Source organism: Paramisgurnus dabryanus, chromosome 3, assembly GCF_030506205.2.
Source record: "Paramisgurnus dabryanus chromosome 3, PD_genome_1.1, whole genome shotgun sequence".
Lineage (NCBI taxonomy): Eukaryota > Metazoa > Chordata > Actinopteri > Cypriniformes > Cobitidae > Paramisgurnus > Paramisgurnus dabryanus.
Window position 1 is genome coordinate 33,864,829 of NC_133339.1, and position 24,438 is coordinate 33,889,266.

At 37.1% G+C, this 24,438-nt stretch overlaps 1 protein-coding gene across 1 annotated transcript; it reads right to left on the reverse strand.

The window, feature by feature from the left end:
* Positions 1-1,987: 1,987 nt before the first annotated feature.
* Positions 1,988-24,217, reverse strand: foxk1 (forkhead box K1). The gene is made up of 9 exons (XM_065262195.2): positions 23,140-24,217; positions 19,583-19,780; positions 10,708-10,864; positions 10,455-10,601; positions 8,225-8,418; positions 6,578-6,744; positions 5,317-5,568; positions 4,913-5,107; positions 1,988-4,809 (listed from the first exon to the last, which is right to left on the reverse strand). The coding sequence occupies exons 1-9, from the start codon at positions 23,529-23,531 to the stop codon at positions 4,610-4,612; spliced, it is 1,902 nt and encodes a 633-aa protein (XP_065118267.1). The 5' UTR covers positions 23,532-24,217; the 3' UTR covers positions 1,988-4,609.
* Positions 24,218-24,438: the final 221 nt, after the last annotated feature.

The window sequence follows — 24,438 nt, forward strand, 5'->3', positions numbered from 1 at the left end:
CTTTAAGGGACAGTTCATCCAAAAATAAAAATTCTGTTATTATTTACTCATCCTCATGTTGTTTTAAACCTGTATACATTTCTTTATTCTGTTGAACGCAAAAGGTATTTTGATAAATGATGGTTAGCACACAGAAGACACACAGTGTAAATTGACTTACAAACTAAAGTATTTGTTATTCCTACTATGGAAGTCAATGGGTACAGTCTACTGCAGGGTTGCTCAAATCTGGGCCGGAGCACTGCAGAGTTTAGCTCCAACCCTGATCAAACACACCCACACACACTCACACTCACACACACTCACACCCACCCACGCACACGCACCTCATACACACACACACACACACACACACACACACGCACACACACGCACACGCACGCACACGCACACGCACACACACACACGCACACACACACACACGCACACACACACACACACACACACACACACACACACACACACGCACACCCACCCACGCACACGTACCTCATACACACACACACACACACACACACACACACACACGCACACACACGCACACACACGCACACACACGCAGAGACACGCACAGAGACACGCACGCACGCGCACACGACCTCCATTCCCAGATGTAAATTAATTTTTCGCATATTTTAGCATAATAATCTTAAAAAAACAACACGTTAATTAAACATGGCATTAGCAAAAGCGTTGGTGTCTAACACACGAGTTTATCATAATGGCTTCTATAGGTTACATGTCTTTTCCTACCTGTCCTGAAGAATTGTTATGCTGTACCTTTGCTACCCTTACCTTGAAATGACCCAACAAAGTTGAAAATGCGCTTTATATAGCCAGAGAAGGGACGCGTTCTGTATGGCGTCATACATTCTGAATTCCATGATGTCATGGAGACGCATCTGAGTCACGTGGGTGTATTTATATTTAAACATGGCGTCAGTTTATTTGTAATAATTTGTTGTTAATGACAACGGCTCAGCTGCATACAAACTGTATACCATTTGATTTCTTTGAACAGATATTTACGGCTATATTTCAATTGTCACTGATGGTATGTTTGATTTTTTGTTTTTATTATTAACAGTTTGCAGTAGGACACTAACAAAGGACAAAAACAAAGTTTGAGTATTGAATGTGAGGTTTATTTACCGTTAAAAACAATTGTCCTGTGTCCTCCTGTCAACATAGCCGGGAGTGAGAATTGTTGACTAAATATTCACATCAACAATTTATCTACAATCAGCTTATAGCTTGCTGCAAAACGAGTAAGACAACAGTTTGCTGGTAGTGAAACTGTCCTCTGTGTTGTCTATTTAAAAGGCAGCCAAAACCATAACGAAAAATTGCAGTATCCTTAACTGTATAAATATATAACATATATTAATAAATGTTTATTGTGTAATGCGACATTGTTTGAAGAAAATAAAAATGATGTTCAGGTATTGGCCATTAATACAAGACTTGAATTGTAATTCCTATTATGAAGTCCACAGGCCTATGCCTAATATGCTGATACATTGCATTTAAAAAATGAAAGGAAAATGAATAATAATGTATAATATTGTTTGATGAAAATTTTCTTTCTATGGCTTATCTTCATAGACACAAAAACCTGAAATATTCATGAAGCTCTAAATAAACATTGTTTGCTCTTCAATGAACCATAGCCATTTAGAATTTAGTGATCTTATGTACATGCACATAACACTGTGGTTGTAGCTCAAACTTTTTTTTTTTACATTTTAGCATATTGAAGACTTTTTCCTCAGGCAGAGACAGGAGTATAAATTCGTGTTGATTTAATAATATAAACGGGAAGCAAATTATGACCTGAAATCTGGAAAGAATCAAGCATAATACACAGCAAAGTCTCTATGATATGAAGATTTGAAAAGAAATAACATAATAGTGGTGCAAAGGCAAACCTACAAAACCTGTACAATCAGCCACGTGTATCCAAAACAGAAGAGGTCATTATCACAACTTCTAAATGAAGATTAGCCAATAAAGTATTTTTATTCTTTCCAGATACACCATCACATAAACCGCATTGACAGAAGGAAAGCTCTCATACACTGTGTTGTTTAAAATACACAATGAAAGACAGACAAACCTGTGGACCTGTTGACATATGCAATGGCATGATCTAAAACAAGATACGGTGATAATTTTAAGGCGTGGTAGTGAGGGTGTTTTGTGTACAGTGGAAACAGATTATGTCCAACACGTTAAGAAAAATCAGCTCATTTTAAATTAGAAATATTTAGTGTACAGACATTTGCATATGCCAATATGCAACAAACACAAGCACAAACAAGTTTTTTTAAAAAAAGAGATCAGAATATCTTTGTGAAAAATACTCCATGGTTAAATATGCATACACACCGTGGCAGATTGTTAAAAATGTATGAAAAACATTTAGGCAGTGACATTTAATTGCAAGTGTGCTGTACAATGCAAGATAACAACAAAACTATTTTGTTATTTTTTTCATAACAACATAGAAATTTCAGAAAGCGGTTTTAATCACCAATAATGTGATTCATTGTCTGAGAGAAAAACAAAATTTATCTGCAAATGCATTATTTTTTAATGAATTTTACTAAAAAATGAATAGTGCGATTTGTTTAATGTATCCAACATCGCTTAGAAGACATATCAAAGGGTCACATCTTCAATGAGGTGAAATCTCAAAATTGCCTTTATATAGACGACTATTCTGCACTGCTAACAGAATACACTTGAATGTATGCCATCACCATAGGTTGTAGCTTCTCTTCAAATGCTCAAAACATTTTAATAATGCTTTTGAAACCCATCTTAATGATAGATACTATTCGACTTGTGCTAAAAATCAACAGGGCAGTGCTGATGCAAAACATCACGTGTTAAATAATCAAGGAAAACTAGCCAGGTTTGATTACCTGTCTTCTTTTATTGTGTTGCTCAGTCACAATAGACGTCATCCTAATCTGTTTGTCTACAGCCATGTAGTTATACCAGTCAGGATGCTGTTAAATTTTTCAAGATTTATGTGTATTTTAAAAATAAACGTGTTTGTCTGCAGTCTGCGTTTGAGCAGTTTATCACAATAACTGTTTAAAGAGTCCTAAAAGCAAAAGAGCACTAAGGCACTAACTATATAAGGATATGTATTTGGTCTGTTCAAGTATGCTTTCTATTTGTACTACAAAATTAACACTACGTTAGCATACAAATTAGATCTCTGTAGCATTTCACTTTGTAAAGTACGCATTGTGGAGCATTTTATTTGCATGTATAAAGCGGTAACTATTTGATTAGTGATTGTCTTAGACACTTCTTTAATATTTTTAACAATATATATTTACTCTTAGTAAAATCCGAACGTCTTATTAAAGGCTGATTTTATTACTAAAATAAGCTTTCTAAATAAACAACTGTGAGGTCTCAACTTCTCAGAAAAATACTGAACATTGTGGCTTCTGTGATTATTATTATAGGATCACAGGAAGTCAATGAAGAATCAAAATCAGCATTTTTCAATTACATTCCTGGGTCTTAGAAATGGTAAAGCGTTTGGTTGAAAATAAGCCCCTCTCAAAAGTTATAAATCAGCAACTTAATGTGTACTTGCTGTCATTCATTGACACATTCCAGGTGATATTGTACTGTATGTAAAATTTACAAAGCATCATTTTGGCAAAATGTAAATTGGGATGAAACTGAGCTACTTTAAATACGATTAATTTTAAACGTACAATTATGTCATTATTAAACATATAACAGCAAAAATGTATTCACATTCACACATTCAAATTTTTTAATATATATATTTTTTTTAGGTCAAAAACGGCTGCCATAAACCATAACAAATAAACAAACGGTACTTACATTCATTAAGTTCATTTTTAATTTTGAGCTAAACATAGACCAATTTAGAAATTAGCATTTCTAATAAACAAGCAGGGAGGGAGCCCTCCACAGAAAAATATATAGTACACTATAAATTTGTAAGTTAAAGAACTAGAAAAGCCTCTATTTCATTTTTGCCGGTTGGTTTATGTGCTTCAGTTGTAACAATTATATTTTGATAAGGACAGCATTTCTAACAGACACATTATGAAATCCTCACAAAGGCAGCACAGATGGCTGTCGTAATGCACAGCTTTATCTGAACCTTTCAATAACCTGCTGAAATTTCATGAGACTGTTGCTCTCACGCTATGATATAGCTGCATAGGTATTGGTCCCACCCCATCCCGAAAATAACAACTCTCTCAACTTGTACCTTGTGAGGAACTACTCGGGTGCACACGCTTTTAGCACATGTACCTCTCTTCATACCTTTAAGGGACAATCCGACATTCTTACAAGATTAAAAACCCCGACAAAATTAAAACATTTTAATGCTGCCAGAAATAGCTCAATGAATTAACCCCCATGAAACACAATGCTTAAGCTGTTCTTACAAAGACATTCGATCGGTTACCCGTGTTGGGCGTGTCGTTTAAGTTCTTGTTTTAAAGAAAACAAAACACGTTCCCCTCAATATGTTAGCACGTTGAGCGAACGATATTTTGGGATGTGTTTTGAAGATCCATCAGCAACTCATCCACTCACTCGTTCATTCGCTGGCCTCTTGGTTCATTGCAACAATAACAGGCTGGGGGACTGGAACAATGGTGTCCTCCTCCATTTTGGGCCGCTTGGGCTCCGGCTCATGGCTGGCAGAGTTCTCAGCCTCCATGCTGGAGGGTCTGTGGACCAGTACGGGTGGAGATGTTGATGCCTGGGCTGCCAAGATCTGAAGTGGATTGGTAAGAGCTAAGAGCAACAGAAAGGCCACAGAAATAAATTACATTGGGAAATTCATTTGATTTGATAAATTCTTTTTAAACATAAAATATGCTACGCATGCAACACTTACTGTAAGCATGAGATGATACACTGGAGACAGGTAGAGCATGTTTGCCATTTTGAGCGATCGTCTGCACAGGAAGCTGGTGAATAGCACTTTGCTGAACAACTGTGTAGCTCTGCTGTCCCCTATTGATCGAACTCATGTGACTGCCAACAGTCTGAATAACTCGACTGCCAACCACAGGCATCTCATCCATTGCACCTATAAAATAGACAATGTTACTGGCTTTCACACTCCACGCATACCAAGGTTTATTCAAAACTAGATTAGCATCTCTTCTAACCCTGGGTGTGTGAATTACTACCACAGAGAATACCAAACATTGAATACAAAAAAAAACAAAGGGTTAAAAAAAGCTTTTACATTCAAATCAACACAACAAAATGTAATAATTATCTATTAGCCTTTACCTCTTTGATCTCCAGATCCATCTCCCGATCCCGAGGAGATGGTGTTGGCCAAGATGTAGCCATTGGGAGAGCTGGTGGTCACTACACGCACCATGGTGACAGCTGGCGCCTGCTGCACCACATGGATGGCCTGACCGGAGGCTTGGGATGAGCTAATGATGGAGGCCGGCATGTAAGCCACGGGCTTGGGTATCATAGCTGAAGGCTGAGGTGGTACGGCCATGATTACAGGCTGAGCACTTACTGGAGAGCCTAAGAGAATTACAAGAGAGTAAGAAACAATAGCGTGACGTATTATTGTTCTTTTGCACACGTGATGCAGTTCAGGATCACGACCAGTTCACACAGGTGTCTGATATTAGCTACGTAATGTGAACAGTCAAAAACAAAAATCGGATCTCAGCAAAGAATCAGAATTGAGCATTAATGTTTACAGTCTGAACGTAGTTTTACTTCAGAATTGAAAAATACGTTTGATAGTGGAGCGTATACAGGAAAGTGTTGGGTGAAGAGAGGGGAGCGGGATCTGCAAAAAAACTCACAGACGGGAATCGAATTCAGGTTGACATGAGCACACTGGTGCTATATGTTGGTGAACTAACGGCTATAAGCTAAACTATTGTAGACTTAAACTTTAGTCATGCTACTGAATAATATAAAGTTAATTATGTTGTTACTTGTAGTTACTTTCTTCTCAACACTGTCAGGGCGAATTCACACTATCCAAACCAAACTGCTCCCGGGCCGGCTTGCAGAGGTGGGCTCGAGCGCAGTTCACTTGGGCTCAGGCCCGGAACGTGCAATTCAAAAGGAGATGCATGCAGCAGCGTTAGGGGCTGTTCACATATCACATCTTTGTGCACTTAAGTTATTTCAAATGTAGGCACGTGATATGCGAGCTCATAATGGAAGCGTAGCAGTGCGATTAGGGCTGGGTATTGTCAAGGGCCTCCCGATACGATACACATCACGATACATGGGCCATGATACGGTGCGTATCATGATACGATACAATACAATACTCTTTGAAAGCTGCAGGTGTTTTTAAATTTTCTGCCATTTTCTTACTCCCTCTAACTTCTGAGACATTGGCTGAATTGCCGTTTATGGCAGACAACTGGACAGTGACAACTACAGCAGCGGCGGCGGAGGTCGTTTGACGCACACAGAACGATTTGATGGTTTTAAAAATATTGATAGTATTGAACCATGATTTGGTTTGGACAGTGTGAGACTCCCACATGTTGTGAGACTTGCTTACCTGGTGCGCTCTGTGTGTATCGGAACTCAGGAACAGAAGCAAGCTTTGAACCAAAGTCATGTTCGTGAGACATTGGGGATCCCTCCCGTGAAAGACTCTCAGGGGTCTGGAGGCCGCTTGAGTGAGGAGAGAGGAGGCCGGAGTGGGTAGGAGATGCTGGAGCACTCCTGAAAATAACAGAATGATCAGTTAGTTGCTCCCCATAACATCCTATCACATGAACGAGTAGATGCAACACGAATATGTTCGGATGTTACTCTTTAACAAGGGTCCAAAATTAACTTTGACCTCTGGTGTAATTAAAATACTGTCCATTTCCAGTTTAATGTACAGAAACAACTCCAAGTAAACCATTCTCAGGTTAACTTCCTGAAGTGTATAAACATTGTGGCTCTAAGATGTCACTTCTTTTAAAACATTGCTCTATCTGTTTGAAATATATACTTCTGGTTTAGCCAATTGCACAAGTTTGGGGCGGGGGAAAGTAAAGTATGAACAAAGAAATACCTGATCTGTTTTTGAGCTAAGGTCTCATGCTAGCATTGTGTATTCTTTCTACTACAATGCGATTGTAATTTTTTAACATTTCTGTTTTAAATTAACTTGCCTACTTATTTACTCACTTCAGAAAATTTGTCTTGCATTTGTTAAGTGTTAATTTTGGACTCTGTCCTTAAACCTACAACATTACCGAGTGCTTTCAAAAGCAGAGCATGTAAGGGCCAAACTAGGGATGTTCATATCAGTAAATTTTCCCGAACGACAACCGCAGCATATAAACCGAACATTAACCTTTAACTTAATAAGATTTTAATATTAAGTTGTCATTGAGTAAAAATACAGTTGACGGTTGACTGTGACCTAGTAAAAACAAAACATTTCATTTGAACGTGCAAACAGCAGCGACAGATCAACAACAGAACCAGGATTCATACATTATCAGATATTCACGCAACATTACCTTATCAAAGAACACGCAATCGGTCCAGAGGATTAATATCCAAACAGGGCAGATTGCCTCTTTTTCATCTACCACAGTGGCCATTTCTAAAGCAGGACGCTTTTCATAAAGTTTAGCTTTTGCGTCGTCTTTCTCCATTTGTGCAAAAAGAGAGATGTTTATGGTCAGGGTCAGAGGCCACCAGCGAACGTCTGTCCGGATGTGCGCGAGACACACAAATGATTTCGCATACAAATGATTACTTAATCAGACCGTCAGGGCAGCAATAATTTGTGTCATTTACAGGACATTCACAAATTAAAGACAGAAACGTGGCGAAATGTCTGTCGGCTCATGAAGACACGCACCGTGCGTTAACAAATATTTTTTTCTTTTAACTGATAATGTTAATCGGTCATAAATTCTTACCTTCGGTAAACGTTTAAACGGTCAATGTGAACATCCCTAGGCCAAACTAAAGCTGCACTTAATAATTCTTAACAGACTACAATACAAAAAAAGATCAAATACAAAGAGGCGACAGACTTACTTTGTCCTGCCCAGTGAAGAAACAGACAGAAGGAAAAAAACAGGGAAAACAGAACAAGCTAAGCAGGCTTCTAACAAGCTAATACATTAGAAAGTTTCAGTGTTATAAGACTGGCCCCAGGATACACTGGTTTGGTTGCGGATGTGAGTGGGCCCACCTGGACGAAAGTGGACCGAAGGGTGTACGGAAACAGGAAACTCCTCGCTGTCTGCGCTTCCGGAAAGCCTGCTCCACCAACTTGGCCTCCGAAGAGGGGTCCACACGCCAGAACGACCCTTTACCTGGCTCTTCCTGTGAGCGTGGCACTTTGATAAAGTACCGGTTCAGAGATAGGTTATGTCTGATGGAGTTCTGAAACCAAAGTAAATGGGAATGAGTAAGCTCACAAGAATTTATTTGGTTTATTAAGAAATATTGGTTTATCAATGTTAAAAAGGGACACTATTTTGAAAATATGCTCATTTTCCAGCTCACCTGGAGTTAAACATTTGATTTTTACCGTTTTGGAATGCATTCAGCCGATTTCCAGGTCTGGCGTGACCACTTTTACCATAGCTTAGCATAATCCATTGAATCTGATAAGACCATTAGCATCACGCTTAAAAATAACCAAAGAGTTTCAATATTTTTCCTATTTAAACCTTGACACTTCTGTAGTTACATCGTGTTCTAAGACCGACAGAAAATTAAAAGTTGTGATTTTTTTTAGGCAGAAAATAGTCCCCTGCTATTGAAAGTTACCAAGAGGACTATTTTCGGACACTGCGTAATATCACTACGCCTGCTGCAGCCATGTTATGGAAGCAAAGTCCTTGATTATTACACCAGAATGAGAGTATAGTTCCTAGCCATATCTGCCTAGAAAATCACAACTTTTAATTTTTTGTCAGCCTTAGTACACGATGTAACTACAGAAGAGTTTTAAATAGGAAAAATATCAAAACTCTTTGGCTTCTAATCAGATTCAATGGATTGTGCTAAGCTATGCTAAAAGTGGTACTGCCAGACCCGGAGATCGACTGAATGGATTCCAAAACAGTAAAAATCAAATGTTTAACTTTAGGGAAGCTGGAAGATAAGCATTTTTCAAAAAAGGTGAAGTGTCCCTTTAAAGTAAAAATGTTATAGACTTTGTTTACACTGCACAGTGACAAAAGGTATATTCTAGCTGCAAAAACAAGGTGGGACAGAATGAGGTCTAAAGACTGTAGATTATTTTTACAGATCATTTACACTAGAACAAAAACAATGCTTGACGTTGCATGACGTACTACAAAAAAGCAGAACAAAACCAAAAAGTCGTATTTCCAGTACTATGTGAATGATACATTTGAAAAAAGAACCTACGGCAGTTTTTGTACTGTACTGGTAATGCTAAAAATATTGGATATAATTCTGTATACAATTATAAAAATTCAGACAATTATAAAAATTGTGAAGCAAAAACTAATTTAATTAATTTTAAACTTGTGTATGTTTTGATAATTGTTCTGAAAATGATTTCTGATCCTTTACAAAAATGCTAATTATTTTAGCTTTTTGCTCAAAATTCGGTTTGTTTGTTTCAAAGCAGAGGGTTCTGATATATTTTGTATGTTTATATATTTATAGAAGAACATATCCCTGCAAGGCATTTTGTGAAATTAATCATAAAAAATGCTAGCGGGCTCCTTAAAAAAAAAAAGGCTTGTGGGTAATCAGATGAGAAACGAAAGTTATGGTACAGTTGATGTCAGGTTTAATTGTTGGTCGGAAATACATTGTTTAATTGTAATATATATATATATATATATATATATATATATATATATATATATATATATATATATATATATATATATATATATATATATATATACACACACACACACACACGCACGGGCGCATTTTCAGAGTGGTTTTAGATACAAAATGTAAAGCGCCCCTTAATCAGCTTATTAATCAAAGCATTGAAGATATTGCAACCACGATGGTGCAGTGGTCATGATAACCGCCACAGCCCTAGTGGATAGCAAAATCTGAAAAGTTTAAAGGGGACATATCATGAAAATCTGACTTAGTTTTGGTAAACCGTTTTCTGCAAGCATGTGAAATAACAGGTAATTGAAATCTGTCTCCCCCTGTGATGTCAGAAGGGGATAATACCGCCCCTTAATCTGCACTATTCAACCACGGCATTGTCATTTAGTGCAGATATCAGCTCAAATGCATTTTAAAGGACACACCCAAAAACGGCAAATTTTTGCTCACACTCACAAAGTGGAAATTTTAACATGCTATAATAAATTATGTATATGGTATTTTAAGCTAAGACTTCACATATGTACTCTGGAGACACCAAAGATGTATTTGACAAAAACGAAAACAGCTTTTTGCAGAATACTAACCTGCCAGCCCTTGTCTGCTGTCCTGTAGTACGGATAATGTTTGGTGATGTGAGTGTAGATGCCGCTTAGTGTTAGCTGTCTGTCTGGAGCTGATGAGATGGCCTGAACTATCAGCTGAGCGTACGAGTATGGAGGTTTGGACTCATCCTGATGGAATATAATACAGACACATTGCATTCAAATGCATTTTAAAGTCTTTTACAGTTGTTTAATGGTAAAGCTGTTATATTACAGAGATGGTAGAGGTTCTTACTTTAGGACTGTCTCCTCCTGTGGCTTCAGTTCGCTGTTCCGATACGGCTTTGGCTGCAAATTCAGCTGCCAGCTGGAGGTCCGAGGTGACGTTACATCCGTATCTGTATCCTGAAGAGCCTGCTCCACGAGGGCTCGCTGGGCAGGAATTGGGAACACTGGGTACAGAGAAGATTGTGTATGAAGATCTCATTTACGGTATGAAGCGTTCAGATGCAAAAAAGTGCGTCTGAAATCTTTTCTTATAAATAATCATTATATACCAGGCTCTTATGTTTAGGTTCAGTAATTTCACTTTAATAGCAATAAAAAGGTTATAAGTCATTAAAGGACAAGTTTGGTATTTTACACTTAAAGCCCTGTTTTCAGATTGTTTATGATGAAATTGAACGGTTTTGACTGAAATTTGGACATATGATGCTGGCCCGAGAATTTTCGGGTGTTTGTTGTATCACCTCCCACCTATACAATGGCTGCACAGATGAACTGGAACAATCCTTCCTAAAATGCATTAAACTTTCGTTTACAAAGACGTGAAACTCACCGAGTGGTCAGGGGTGTTCACTGATATGCTCACACAAAAATCGCTGCAAAAGAAGCTTTCCATCAGGTGTTTTACCATTCGTTGTAAACTTGTGGACATATTTTTCCAAACGCCTCACACCCGTATATTCTTCCATTGAGAGCTTGAATAATACAGCAGATCTAATACAAGTCAATGGAGTTGGACAAAAACTATGATAAAACAGCTGTTGGAAAGCATCTTTTGCAGCAATTTTTGTGTGAGCATATCAGTGAACACCCCGACCACTCGGTGACTTTCATGTCTTTGTAAACGAAAGTTTAATGCATTTTAGAAAGGATTGTTCCAGTTCATCTGTGCAGCCATTGTATAGGTGGGAGGTGATACAACAAACACCCGAAAATTCTCGGGCCAGCATCATATGTCCAAATTTCAGTAAAAACCATTCTATTTCATCATAAACAATCTGAAAACAGGGCTTTAAGTGTAAAATACCGAACTTGACCTTTAAGTAAAATGCCTTATTTTCACAAATGTCACATAAATTTGACTCTTTTTCTGCAAAACCCTTTAAATACATAAAAAAATCTCCACTTCTAAAAAGTCTTTAGTCACTCTTAACTGTCCTTTCTGAATAAAGGTAAAATGCGGTCAATATCCTAATATATTCTCGGAAACTTCCTTTAACAGAGTAAAAAACTCTTCCATTGTGAATGTGTGCTGTCGTTCATTAAATATTCTTCTGTGCACTTAGAGGACTTTGCTCAAAAATCATTGCGGTGTTTAGGAAAAAAGTTTATCCATCTAGAAAAGCAGTTCTACAACTTCACAGCATAAGAAACCTTTCCTTCTCTTAAAAATCAACATACTAAAAACAAGCTTCATGTTTCTGCTGTTTAACCTTTTTGACCCTTAACAAACTGACAGACTAGAAAAAAGTATCCCAAAACACTACATTAAGGCTGGGACGATAAATCGTGCGATCCTGCTTGCTATGCATCTCAACGAATAATGGTGAAATTAAAAATTAAATATTTGTCACAGAAGAAGTATCATTTACACACCCAGCTCCAGGAAACACCTATAAGTATATTTATTTCAATGTTTATCAAACCTTTTCAGGTATTTTCATGATAATAAATAATATTTATGATTAGGTTTGATGAGCTATTTCAAAAATGACTTAAAAAAAGTACTTGCTACTGAATTCATTACATTGTTATGCATGTAACATTTAACAGCAACGTGCCAGTAGGTGGCACCATGGCCTATAAAGTAAATCTTATAAGAAACAGAACAACAACTGGGTCATTAGCTAAACAGTACCCCGAATGAAGTAATAATAACTCTAGTTAGACTGAAGTTGACAGATACATATCCTAAGCAGTGCTATTTTAAGACTGTTGTTTATCATCAACGGTTCAGTAAATCTAACAACACAAACACCCCCCCACTCCTGTGTTATTTTTTACTGTTGGCGTTTTGACAGCAGGGCACAACAGAGGACTCAGATAAGGTTGTTGTGCTGCACTCTCCATTGTGTTGTATGGGCACAAACAGACTTTCTCTAAGCAGTGAGGGGGAAGGCAATTGTCTACATGATGGCACAGCGGAAGATTTGGGTTAAAACAGCTGGACCACGTTAACAATAACTTGAGGACAAATAGAAAGATAACAAACACCTTCTATATAGCTTTAAGTCTTAGTACTAAAAACGCATTATGACAGTTTCAGAATAGTAAAAGACTATTTAAAAGCAAGAAGGATGTGCATTACTGCATTTGGCAGATGCTTTTATCCAAAGCCTGTTCACATTTCGAGCTTTTGCGAGAACAAGTACGTTATTTAAAAGAGCACCTATGCTCCGATTCACGTTTTTAGATTTCCTTTGGTGTGTAAGTGTGTATTAGTACATGTTAACAGTATGCAAAAGGTACATACCACAAAGTAAACAATGACGCAAGTTATCATCTCCAATTTAAATCTCTTTTCTTGGACTACAACAACAAACACATGGATTGTAGGCAAGTTTACTTCCTGGGATTGGTGATGTAGTAAAGACCGACATTATCATAAATCCTCCCGCTTCGGACTCACAGCCTGTAAGTTAACTCATGTTAGCAACCAAATCTTTCAAACGTAGTAAGAACATCACATTTCTGGCTGACGTCAGAGGTATTCAGGCCAATCACAACATACAGATTAGCTGGCCAATCAGGGACACAGAGCTTTTCAAATCTGTGCGTTTTAAATATGGCCGGTCTAGTCCCCCAATCATCATGTGTTAAAGAATGGTGGTTGATGGTTTTTGTGCATGCGCATTATCTGACGGTTTTAGCAGGACATGGAGGCGTTGCAAACATGGTGGCGCAGAGACAAAACTTCCTTAAAAAGACTTTGGTGTGGCTTATAGTTGCTTAGCAACAGCAGGAGCGCAAGCACACAAATGCTTTTGGATGCATTTTCTGCTTAGTCATGACATGAAAGTCCTCTTTCAGTGCATTCATGGTGTACATTATCAGTATGTGTCTTCGATGGAGATCAAACCCATAATACAGTATGATACACTGCAAGCCAATGCTCTACCAACAGAGCTACCTATTGGAAGTTGAAAAAAATGAATGAATGGCTACTGTATTCCTACTGGAATAGGAATTTGTTATTTTCCTCACTATTATATACAGATTTTTTTCAACGTTACAACATAGTTAAAATATATTAATATCGAAAATAACCTCTTTGTGCTTTGAAAATACTTGTTGCTTTGAAGCTGCTACAAAAGGACTAAAAGGGTTATCCACTTCAGCAAGCATGTAACCTCACATTCGCATACAAACCAATAACAAGTCATACTTTCAGTGTTACTCAAGTTCAAAAACTAATGCTGAATTATAAACAGTGAGGTCGGTGAACTTAGCCACAGCAAATCCACATGATTCCAAAAGGTCGCGTGCAGTAATGATTTACAAAAACTTTTACACAGTTCGATTATTAACCTTTTTAACTAAGGGAAATAAATACAAATATTTATCTTACATTAGATAAATATAAAACAGAGCATTACAAACTGAAGTGGTGTGTGGGAGTGTATGTTTTTACCCTCAAATACTCCCAGGTAAAAAATAAGGACTAAAAGTACACATTTTTTAAGTAAGCTTGATAAATGTACTTAACTTAGTAAATTTAAATACACTTAGTAAAATTTTTTACATACTTATTTTCTCGTTATTAAAGAAAAAAAAGTTTACACAACTATTCATTTCAATACACTGATAATCAATTAGGGTTGCATAACAACTAATCATTTGCAGAATAAAAGTTTTTGTTTACATCATATATGTGTGTGTATTGTGTATAATAATTATGTAAATATAAATACACATACATGCATGTATAGATTTAGGAAATATTTACATGTGTATATACATTTTTTTATTTGTATATGATTTATGGAGTATGAATACTTTATACAAATATTTTTTTTCTTAAACTTTTACATGCATGTGTGTGTATTTATGTATACATAATTATTATACACAGTAAACAAAAACTTTTATTCTGCAAACGATTAGTTGCGATTCGTTGTTATGCAGCCCTATAATTTTATAAAAGTATAAAAATAGCCCTTTTATACTTATTTAGCACAAGAAATATAACAATGCACTACAAACGTACTTGCTGATATTAAAAGGGGACAATTCATAAGACTTTAAGATGTAAAATAAATCTTTGGTGTCCCCAGAGTACATATGTGAAGAATAAGCTCAAAATACCATGTAGATAATTTATTTATTATAGCATGTTAAAATTGCCACTTTGAAGGTGTGAACAAAAATATGCCGTGATTTTTTTTTATGTCCTTTAAAATGCAATGAGCTGATCTCTGCACTAAATGGCTGTGCCGTGGTTTAAGGGGCAGTGTTATCCCCTTCTGATATCACAAGGGGAGCCAAATTTCAATGAGTTATTTTTTCACATGCAAACAATGGTTTACCAAAACCAAAGTTACTGGGTTGATCTTTTTCACATTTTTTAGGTTGAGAAAAGCACTGGTGACCCAATTATAGCACTTAAACACGAAAAAAGTCAAATATAAAAATAAATTTCTTTGTTCTGATGAACCCAAAGGAAAATATTTTGAGGAATGTTTGTAATCCGCTCGTTCGCTTCTATAGTACTATTTCCCTTCTTTGAAAGTAAATGGGGCTCATGATCGGTTTGGTTACAAACATTGCTCAAAATACCCTCTTTTCGTGTTGATCAGAACAAAGAAATGTATACAGGTTTGTAACATGATAGTGGGTAAATTATGACAGAATTTTTATTTTTGGGTGAGCTATCCCTTTAAAGTATATTTTACAAGAACATTTTGTGTGAGATAATAACAGTGAAGCAATGGGTACAATGAATATGAAAAATAGTAATATTATAAACTTAACATAAAGAATCAATGTTTTTACTTTACAGTGACTGAGACATTAATCATTTAACCAGATGCCTGCAGATTTCCACATGTAATAGTAAGTTGACATGTACAAAATGATGTACATGTCCTATGCTGGTTGTACTGTACATTAGCTCTGTGTGTGGAATTCTGAGCTTCAAACACATCTGCTGTTTGTCCAGCAGGCGAGAGTCTGGGAAAAGTCCCTAATCCAACACTCCAACAACGATCCTGAACGCTGATACAACCCAAATACAACAGAAAACATTACAGTAGAAACTACAGCACAGTCATGTTAAACTTGTCAAACTGGCTAAAAAGCTGAATAGAAGGAAATATCCCCCCCCAGTAAGGGAAGACAAATCAGGATAGACAGAAAGCATGTGTCTGTTTGTGTTGGGTGTAGGAGTAGTCAGCAGTAGTCCAAGGAGTGGGATGGGGGGTGTTTGAAGGCCTCGGAAAAAGGAAACTATCTGCGGCTCAAAACACCAAACCACAACACTTTCCGATCGACCAATCAGAGGGCTTCGAGCTCAGCACATGCCATATATGGTATGTGCACACAGCATGCTTGCATTGAGAGCCACACGTGGTGCAGAATAGAAGAGAGGCCACCAGGGGCAGACTTTTCTCACCACTAATGCTTTAAACTTCTGTAAACAATAAAGCTTGACAGCTCAAGAGGACCATTATAAACAAGCAGCTCTTTTTATATGCAAATCTTGGTGCTTTAATTTAAATAAACGCTTTGGGAATGATGTCATTTTTGTTTGAAAGGACTGACATTAAAACAATAACAATATGCAAAACCTATTGTTCTCTTGTCAAGTCCCATTATTAATAGAGTTTTAAAAATATGTTCAGTATTCGCTACTGTGCACCTCATACTTTTTAAAACAAAACAACAGTGCAAATTTTTTTAAAAGACTAAAGAGATGGTGAAAGAAGGACATAGTTTAATATCAAACAATCCAGAAGTGTTCCCAAATGCATCACCTAATGGCTGCAGACAACCACTCATATTTAAGATTTAATTTTTACTGAAGTTTTGTTGGGTTTGACTGGAATATTTAAAGGAATAGTACAACCTAAAATTAAAGCTTTATCAATATTTATTTATCAATATTCTAATAGAACAAAAATGCAACTGATTGGTTGATTTTTGTTGCATGACCGGCAGTGCGGACACCACATTCTGAAAACTTGGTGTGATGCCGACGCGCCTACTTAAGGGTGCTTGCCCCATATTTACATTTAAAATAACGTACCTGTGCTTGCAAAAAACACAAAATACGAACATACTTCTAGATACTTTGGATAAAAGCATCTGCCAAATGCAGTGCCCACCTCTGTCACCATCCACCCACATAATAACCAATAATCCTTCCAAGCTTCAAAATAACCCTGGAGCGTTAAATACAGGGATGCAAACCTATCAGGGGTGAAAAGGTGACAAATATATATATATATATATATAAAACAGTTATCAATTATAATTTGTATTTTATTTATTTATTAATTGAAAATCTTATTAATTTTAGCATTTAAATTTTTTAATCAAATTTTAAACACCTCAAACTAACATCAATTACTGTAATGACATAAACAAGAATTAATAAATGCTTATATACAATATACCAGGGGTTCTCAAAGTCCGGACTCCGGTCCGGATCCAGACCCGACGGCAACTTGATCCGGACCCGCGTCCACTTCATATTACAAGTGCATTAATTTCTATGTGATTGATTAAATTTGTGCATTTGCTATTTTACAAATGCATATTAAACTTGTAAACCATTCGTTTAGTTTTTTTTCTTTTTAGATTTAAGAGTATTCCTGGTCATAAAATAAAACGAGTTATTTAAAAATTTCCTGTGTGACGCTGTAGCCATCACACCCAGATATTATGCACAGCTACTTCATGTACTACGGCTTTTGATCAGTCCTTACCAATCACTGTTGGTTTGAGTCGTTTAAAACATGCTTTTAAAAAAGCACCACTCGTCAAACATAATCTTAAACATATTCTTTATTATCATGAAAATACCTGAAAAGGTTTGAAGAACAGTAATATAAATATATCCTTAAGCCATTTCCTGGAGCTGCGTGTGTCTGGTTCTTCGTCTGCAGCACATATTAAGTTTCTGCCCAAGAGCGCCCCCTGGCTTTTGGATGTAGCGGCATTTCGTAGCGGTAATTCATTGAGAAGCATAGCAAGAATCATCAGCCAATTTATAGGTGCACCCCTAATTTTGGTCAGTGTCTCTGCCTACCAACCACACTTTTTTTGCCATGGTTTATGCATATGATGGAGAACAAACTGTGCCATTTCTCTAATTAGGTTGCTCTGTATTTTGCACCTGATTACTTTTGGCATATTTCTTGTGTTTATTTTTTTTTTATTTACTTTAAATGCAAAATACACTTATGTTTTTCCCAAACTATTTGTGTTGATTTGTTATATAAACAAATGATTTACATAAAGTTTTTCCGGACCTATGAAAATTATGGGAATTCAGATTTGGACCTTTGAATGTAAACTTTGAGAACCCCTGCAATATACTGTTCTTTTTTTTATAATGCATTTACTAATGTGAACAAATAAAAACTTTTTTGTAAAATGTTACAGGAATTTGTATTTTCTCTCAATGCTATTTGTTAAATTAGGTAACTTCCCCTTTAAGACCAAAGTCCGGATCTAATATACTGTTACACTTGCGTTTTCTCTTTTAGCTGTTTACATTCTCTTAATTTAAAACTGCGGTGCTTAAATACGTGTACAATGTAAAGCTTTTGTGACCACGCACCCAGCAATGTGACGTGGGCGTGAACCTCGAATGAGAAAATACTATGAGTTGTGTTCGCTTAACCCATTTACTCCTAAAACGCCTAAAACCTATGTTATTCTAGGATAAATATCCTTATCTTCAGAGGGTTTTCAGAAAAAATACTAAGAATTGTCAACGTCTACCAAAACCTTAATATCGTTGCCTCTGTAGCACTTGATATTAGAAACATGATGTAGAAACATGATATTAAAGTAACAGGCGGTAGATGTAATGTTTCGGCATGCAGCATCAGGCGCAAATGGACTGCTTAAACTTCGGCAGCAAATAAGGTGACTATGACTATAAATTGTAAAACATAACAATAGCTGGACATGATTTTCATAATTTCATTTACTGCGACCCTGTCGCAGACCCCCCTCATTTTCAAAAACTGATCGGATCTAGACGAATCACAAGAATGACCTATTATGGATCAAAAACTAAAAATTTTGCAGAAAGGTGACAAGTTTACACCCCTGTAAATAAAGCTCCACTTGACTTGTGTCTTATATTTTAAGATATTCACTCCTCTACTTTTGTGTTGAGGATATTGCTGTGGTTACATTTAAAGCAAACATCCTAAAACTGCCTAAACAACAGTTCGGACACAGAGAATTGTGCACTGACAGAAAGGCAATGGGGGTTCATACAATATGAGGGTGAGTAAATAATAGGGTTGGGTATTGTAAGAAATTTTCCGATTCCAGTTCTGCCTAACGATTAACGCTTCCGATCCCATATAATAAAAGAAATATGAAAAATAATGCACAATACTTAAACAATTCCATTTGTGTTTATTAACCATTATCAAATTATTTTCAATGTAAAGTGAACTAATATTTTCAGTCACTATATCATTTATTCCTGTTGAAATAGTCCTCATAAGATCCTACCTGGTGAAGTGGCCATGTTAGGAGCAGTAGTTCTCAAACATTCAAAACATATGATTAAAGATTTATAGCTGCTGAATCAAGTTTTTTGTCATATTACTTGTACAGCTGAATAAGAACCGGTTCTCGGTTCTCAACCCTAGTAAATAATGACAACATTTTTACCCTTTTAACGACACTGCAAGTCATACCTGATAGTTCCTGTGGGTGAAGGAAGTGGACTCCTCATACTTCTGAAATCATTATCAGGAATGCTGATTTTCAGCGGAGAGATCTGTGGGTAAAGGGGTCTCGCAGGCGATACAGGATCTTCCTCTTTCTGTGTCTCCTTGTGGTAGAGCGCCGTAAACTGGATCTTGATAACCGTACTGGGAAATCGAAATGTGCACCTGTATGGAGACAAAGATACATTAAGGCATAAACATTCAATTTACATATTGGAATAGTGGTAGCACAAAACAAGATTTGTCAAAGATTTCCCCTGCAGGCGTAACGTCACACTAACAGTTAACCCACTCAGAAACAAAAGAAGAGATGAATTCATGATGAAAAGATGAAAACATGCACTTGTTTCGGCAGAGAGGTTTGTTGGGGATTTGGATTAACAACAATAACTTTACTTATATGTTTGTCATTAAACAAACAGTGCACTCCAACTCTTTTTATGTACTTAATTCCATTTACTTACTCTAATGCCGTTCCCATCTTTAAACTATAATTTTCTTCTCGGGTAGACAAAAGGTGAATGGTTTTTCGTAAATCAGCATAAGGGCGGTCCATGCACACTACTTTCCTTCCACAAGACTTTAGCTTGACAGTCCCATCACAGTCCTTATTACTCACACTTAGGGTTGCAAGATACAGACATTATCGAAATATCCCAAATATGCATACTGTAAAATATATCAAGATTTTACTACACAGGTCCATGCAGATAAAAAAAAAAACAGGCGAGACAATGTGAAACATGCATGATAGTTAAAAAATATATATTTAAATATAAGTTAGAAAATTATCGTAAAAATGTTGTATTATTTAGCTAGCTATTATTTTGCATGGCATTTTCTTTAATATCATGCAGCATTACTTTGATTGTAATAAAGAGAAAGCCATGATATTCTTCAACAGTTCACAGAAATATTCTTCCCATAAAAGCTTGGATGTGAGGGTTAGTAAATAATCACAAAATGTTTTAATTACTGTGTAAAAGGTTCCTTTAAGAGGGATTTGTGCATAGTAAAAACAAACACAAAATGTTCTAATAATGATCTCTTAATAATATATTGAAATGTTTATGTAGTTGTTTTGGGTTTGTGAACTTAGGAACAGTATGCACCTCCCTTTCATCCCTCTTGTGTGTTTTTAAATTGTCGGTAGTGTTGCCAGAGAATGATGAATTGGTGCACCACCTCCACTGGACGTATTTACACAAGTGCTGCACCAGGAAGCCACTTTTAATGCTACAGCATACACAGTGCAGTTGTTTTGAATGGCTGGCTTGGCATGCGCCCATTACTGCTTCAGTCTGTCCATGTTTTCATAGCAGTCTGTAAGAATAGCTGCTCTGACCTCCATGACAACAAACTCCACAGATCTACTCTCCGCATTGATAAGAAAAATGGCACAATACTGAGACATATTAGAAGCAATTCGGTTATGAAGTGGAAAACTAAACAATGATTTTATGAAGATCTACAGTAAAAGATGCCTTTCGGTTGATCCGATCAAAGGTGGACAATAAATACAGCTGTAAAACGTTTTGAGCTCATCCACTTTTGAACACATCCAGAGGTAGTTGAAAATGAACGCATTTGACTGGATTGCTTTTGTGGTGTAGACGTTCAAGTTTTTGAAGCCACAAAAGACTGCCTAATCTCCACCTAAACCTCATTCACACAGCACTTCGATCTCAGAAATTTTTGTAAAATCTGCGTTGTAGATGGTGGAACAACCTTAAAGAGCTCCTATGGTCCGATTCACAATTTAACATTTCCTTTGCTGTGTAAGTGTGTATTAGTACATGTTAACAATATGCAAAAGGTACAAATCCCACAGTAACCTATGAAGCGAGTTATCATCTCCGTAAATCTCTTTTCTTGGACTACAACAAACGACAAACACACGGATTGTAGGCAACAGTTTACTTCCTGGGATTGGTGATGTAGAGAAGAGCGAAATTACCATAATTCCTCCCGCTTGGACTCAGAGCCTGTAAGTTAACTCCTGTTAGCATTGCATTGTGAGCGAATCTTTCAAACATGGTAAGGAGCGTCACATTTCCAGTTGACGTCAGAGGAATTCAGTCCAATCACAATTTTCAGATTTTAGGAAAAGAGTGAAATCTGGAGCTACAAAAATGTACGGTACGTGAACCACGTAAACACATTGTATTATACCAAATACACAAAATAATTATGTTTTTTTTTTGCAACGAAATACGTGCTCTTTAAGTTTTTTCTGCATAAGACGATTCACTTTGCAAATATTTCAGACGTACTGTGGTAAAGTTGCATTACTCCATCTACCCCCATAAAACTAATCCCGTCCGAATAGTGCTTTAGACAACATTAGCTGACTGTACCGTTTAGAAACCTTCACCTGATCCAGTTAACTAGTTTAACCACTTCTTAATCATTTGTGTACATTTGAGCCTAAAACTGTCAACAGCATGAACTACTTTCATACCGATTACTGATACTGAAACAGGTTTACTTGTGGCAGACTTCATCAATGATATCTAATGAATTAGGAATACTGACAGATTGCTAAACATAATTCATTATTGAGATAAACAATATTTAGACTGCTGTATAAGCAAAACAACTAAACAGTGTTACCTTTGATGGTACAAATGATTCTACATTGCCTGACAATAGTTTATCAGCAATTTTAAACTGAATTAAAAATAAGTCTCAACAGAAATCAACACAATTCGAATTAAAACGCTAACAATCAGCAGTCAAACGATTCAAATCTGAAAGTTGATTTTTTTGACATCGTAATATTTATTTACATTATAAAACAAGCACAACAAACAAAAGGACATTGTTATATAAACAAGCGCACATATTACTCAACTGTCGAGCGGCTTACTTCATTGTAGTACAACAAGGTTTTTCCCTCTGCTTGTAAGCACAAAGCGGTTACTACTGAAATTTGTCATAAACCCTGCCTTTATCTCACATCTGCCCACAAAATCATATGCAGGATCCAGTCTCTATTAAACACACGCTCCCTGCGGTCAAAGTGAGAAACGTTTAATGTTTGTATTTTTACTTCTCTTGCATGCCAACCTTAACAACAAACACGCCAAGGGTCAAAGCGGTACTACATACATGCAATATGCATACACAACTGTTTGTATGCAAGCTCCAATGACATCTGAAACTTTGCTCATCGACTCGCTACACTCTATAGCAGATTTATTTTACACAGCACTATCGGATATATTTGGGCCTACGTAAATAAGTATGCTTCAAATGTAACTTTTACATCCACACAGTGTGCACATGCGTGTTATTAGGAACTAACATTGAACCTTATAAACTGCAGCTCTAGTGACCGCTCTTGCACGGGGATTATCCTGACATTTCATTAAACCTTTTATATTAATCCCTTGTTTTGAAATGCATCTAATTTTGCTAAGTTTATCAGGAATGCTTTAGCTCTCTGTGTAAACAAGTGCTCGCCATCAGGTTAAATAAGACCATTTAAACCAGGTAATAAATATACCATGTTATTAACTTACTCTCTCGGTAAGAGAAGTGAAGGTGCGCCTCTTCTCTGAAAAACGCCATCGACAAACACGCCGTTCTTGCCGAGACAGCGCAAGTAGAAATGCGGATCCTCGAAAGTGATCTGCAAATGTCTTCTCGATATGAAGCTCGAGTGGCCCATGTTGACATCCACGGAGCCGTGCGAGGAGTTGCGGCCCACGGTCACCGTCCTCTGGCGCATGACGAACTCGAAGTCCCTGCCTTCCAGACGAGCGAGGGCCTGCGCCGGAGGGGAGAGGGGCATGGATGATGTGATCCCGGACGAAGCGTACATGGGCGGGATAGAAATACGCACCGGGCTACAAGGAGCAGATTTGAGGGCCAGCAGAGCTCTCGCTCCGGTATCATCCCCTAAATCAGCCATTTTGTTGAAAAACACAGTGGGGATTGCGAGCGCAATGGCTGTGTGTTGGCAGAGTTCACTCTGTTGCTGTTGGTGGTGGTAGTCAAAACATGGAGCTGGTGGATGGAAAATACGAGACGGATTCGCGGACTGGAGGAGAGTGCTTCCGAACCACTCGTTTACATTTGGATTGTTTTGAAATGACTAATTTGATATTTTTTTGTTTAAAGTAAAGTTGAACTGTTCAGTTGGTCCTATAGTTATTCTTCGTCGACGAATTTCGAAATGGCACCGTGTAGCGCTGAGCTCCCTGGCAAAGAGATGGTTAATATTATTGCAGTTCCTGGAACCGGAGGACACGTGCGTTGCATGTGGCAATAAAAATAACACAATTTGATGTCGATTGCACGCTCGACCACTCGGACTGTAACTAGACGCGTGTCGTTTTTGACGTGTAATACTTTTCGTTTAAAATGAAAAACTTTTTGAAAGGTCAAAATAATGTGACGTGGTTGAAGGAGTGACGTCACGCCGCATCGACCATTCTGCGCTCTTTCTGTTTATAAACAGTGAAAGAACAAGGTAGACACAAACCCCGGATAGCGGAGTACCCGGATGATGGAACGTCACAGGTTAACACACTAATGTGTGCGCAGTTTTAAGTGCCACCACAAGGTGTCAATCTTTACTAATTTATCAACGATCTGTTTTTTATTTGTTTGTTTTTTCAACAGGGACAATTCACTAAACATCGTTAAACAGAGACAACCGATGCCGTGTACATAGATCATAAAGCTAGTTTGCAGCCCTCGTTACTGGTTAGGCTTTTGCAAAAAATCAGAACAACCAAATAAAAAACAAGCACAATAATTACAAGAAACAAAACAACTACAAATAAGCATATATAGATAGTGTGTCTGTTTTCTTT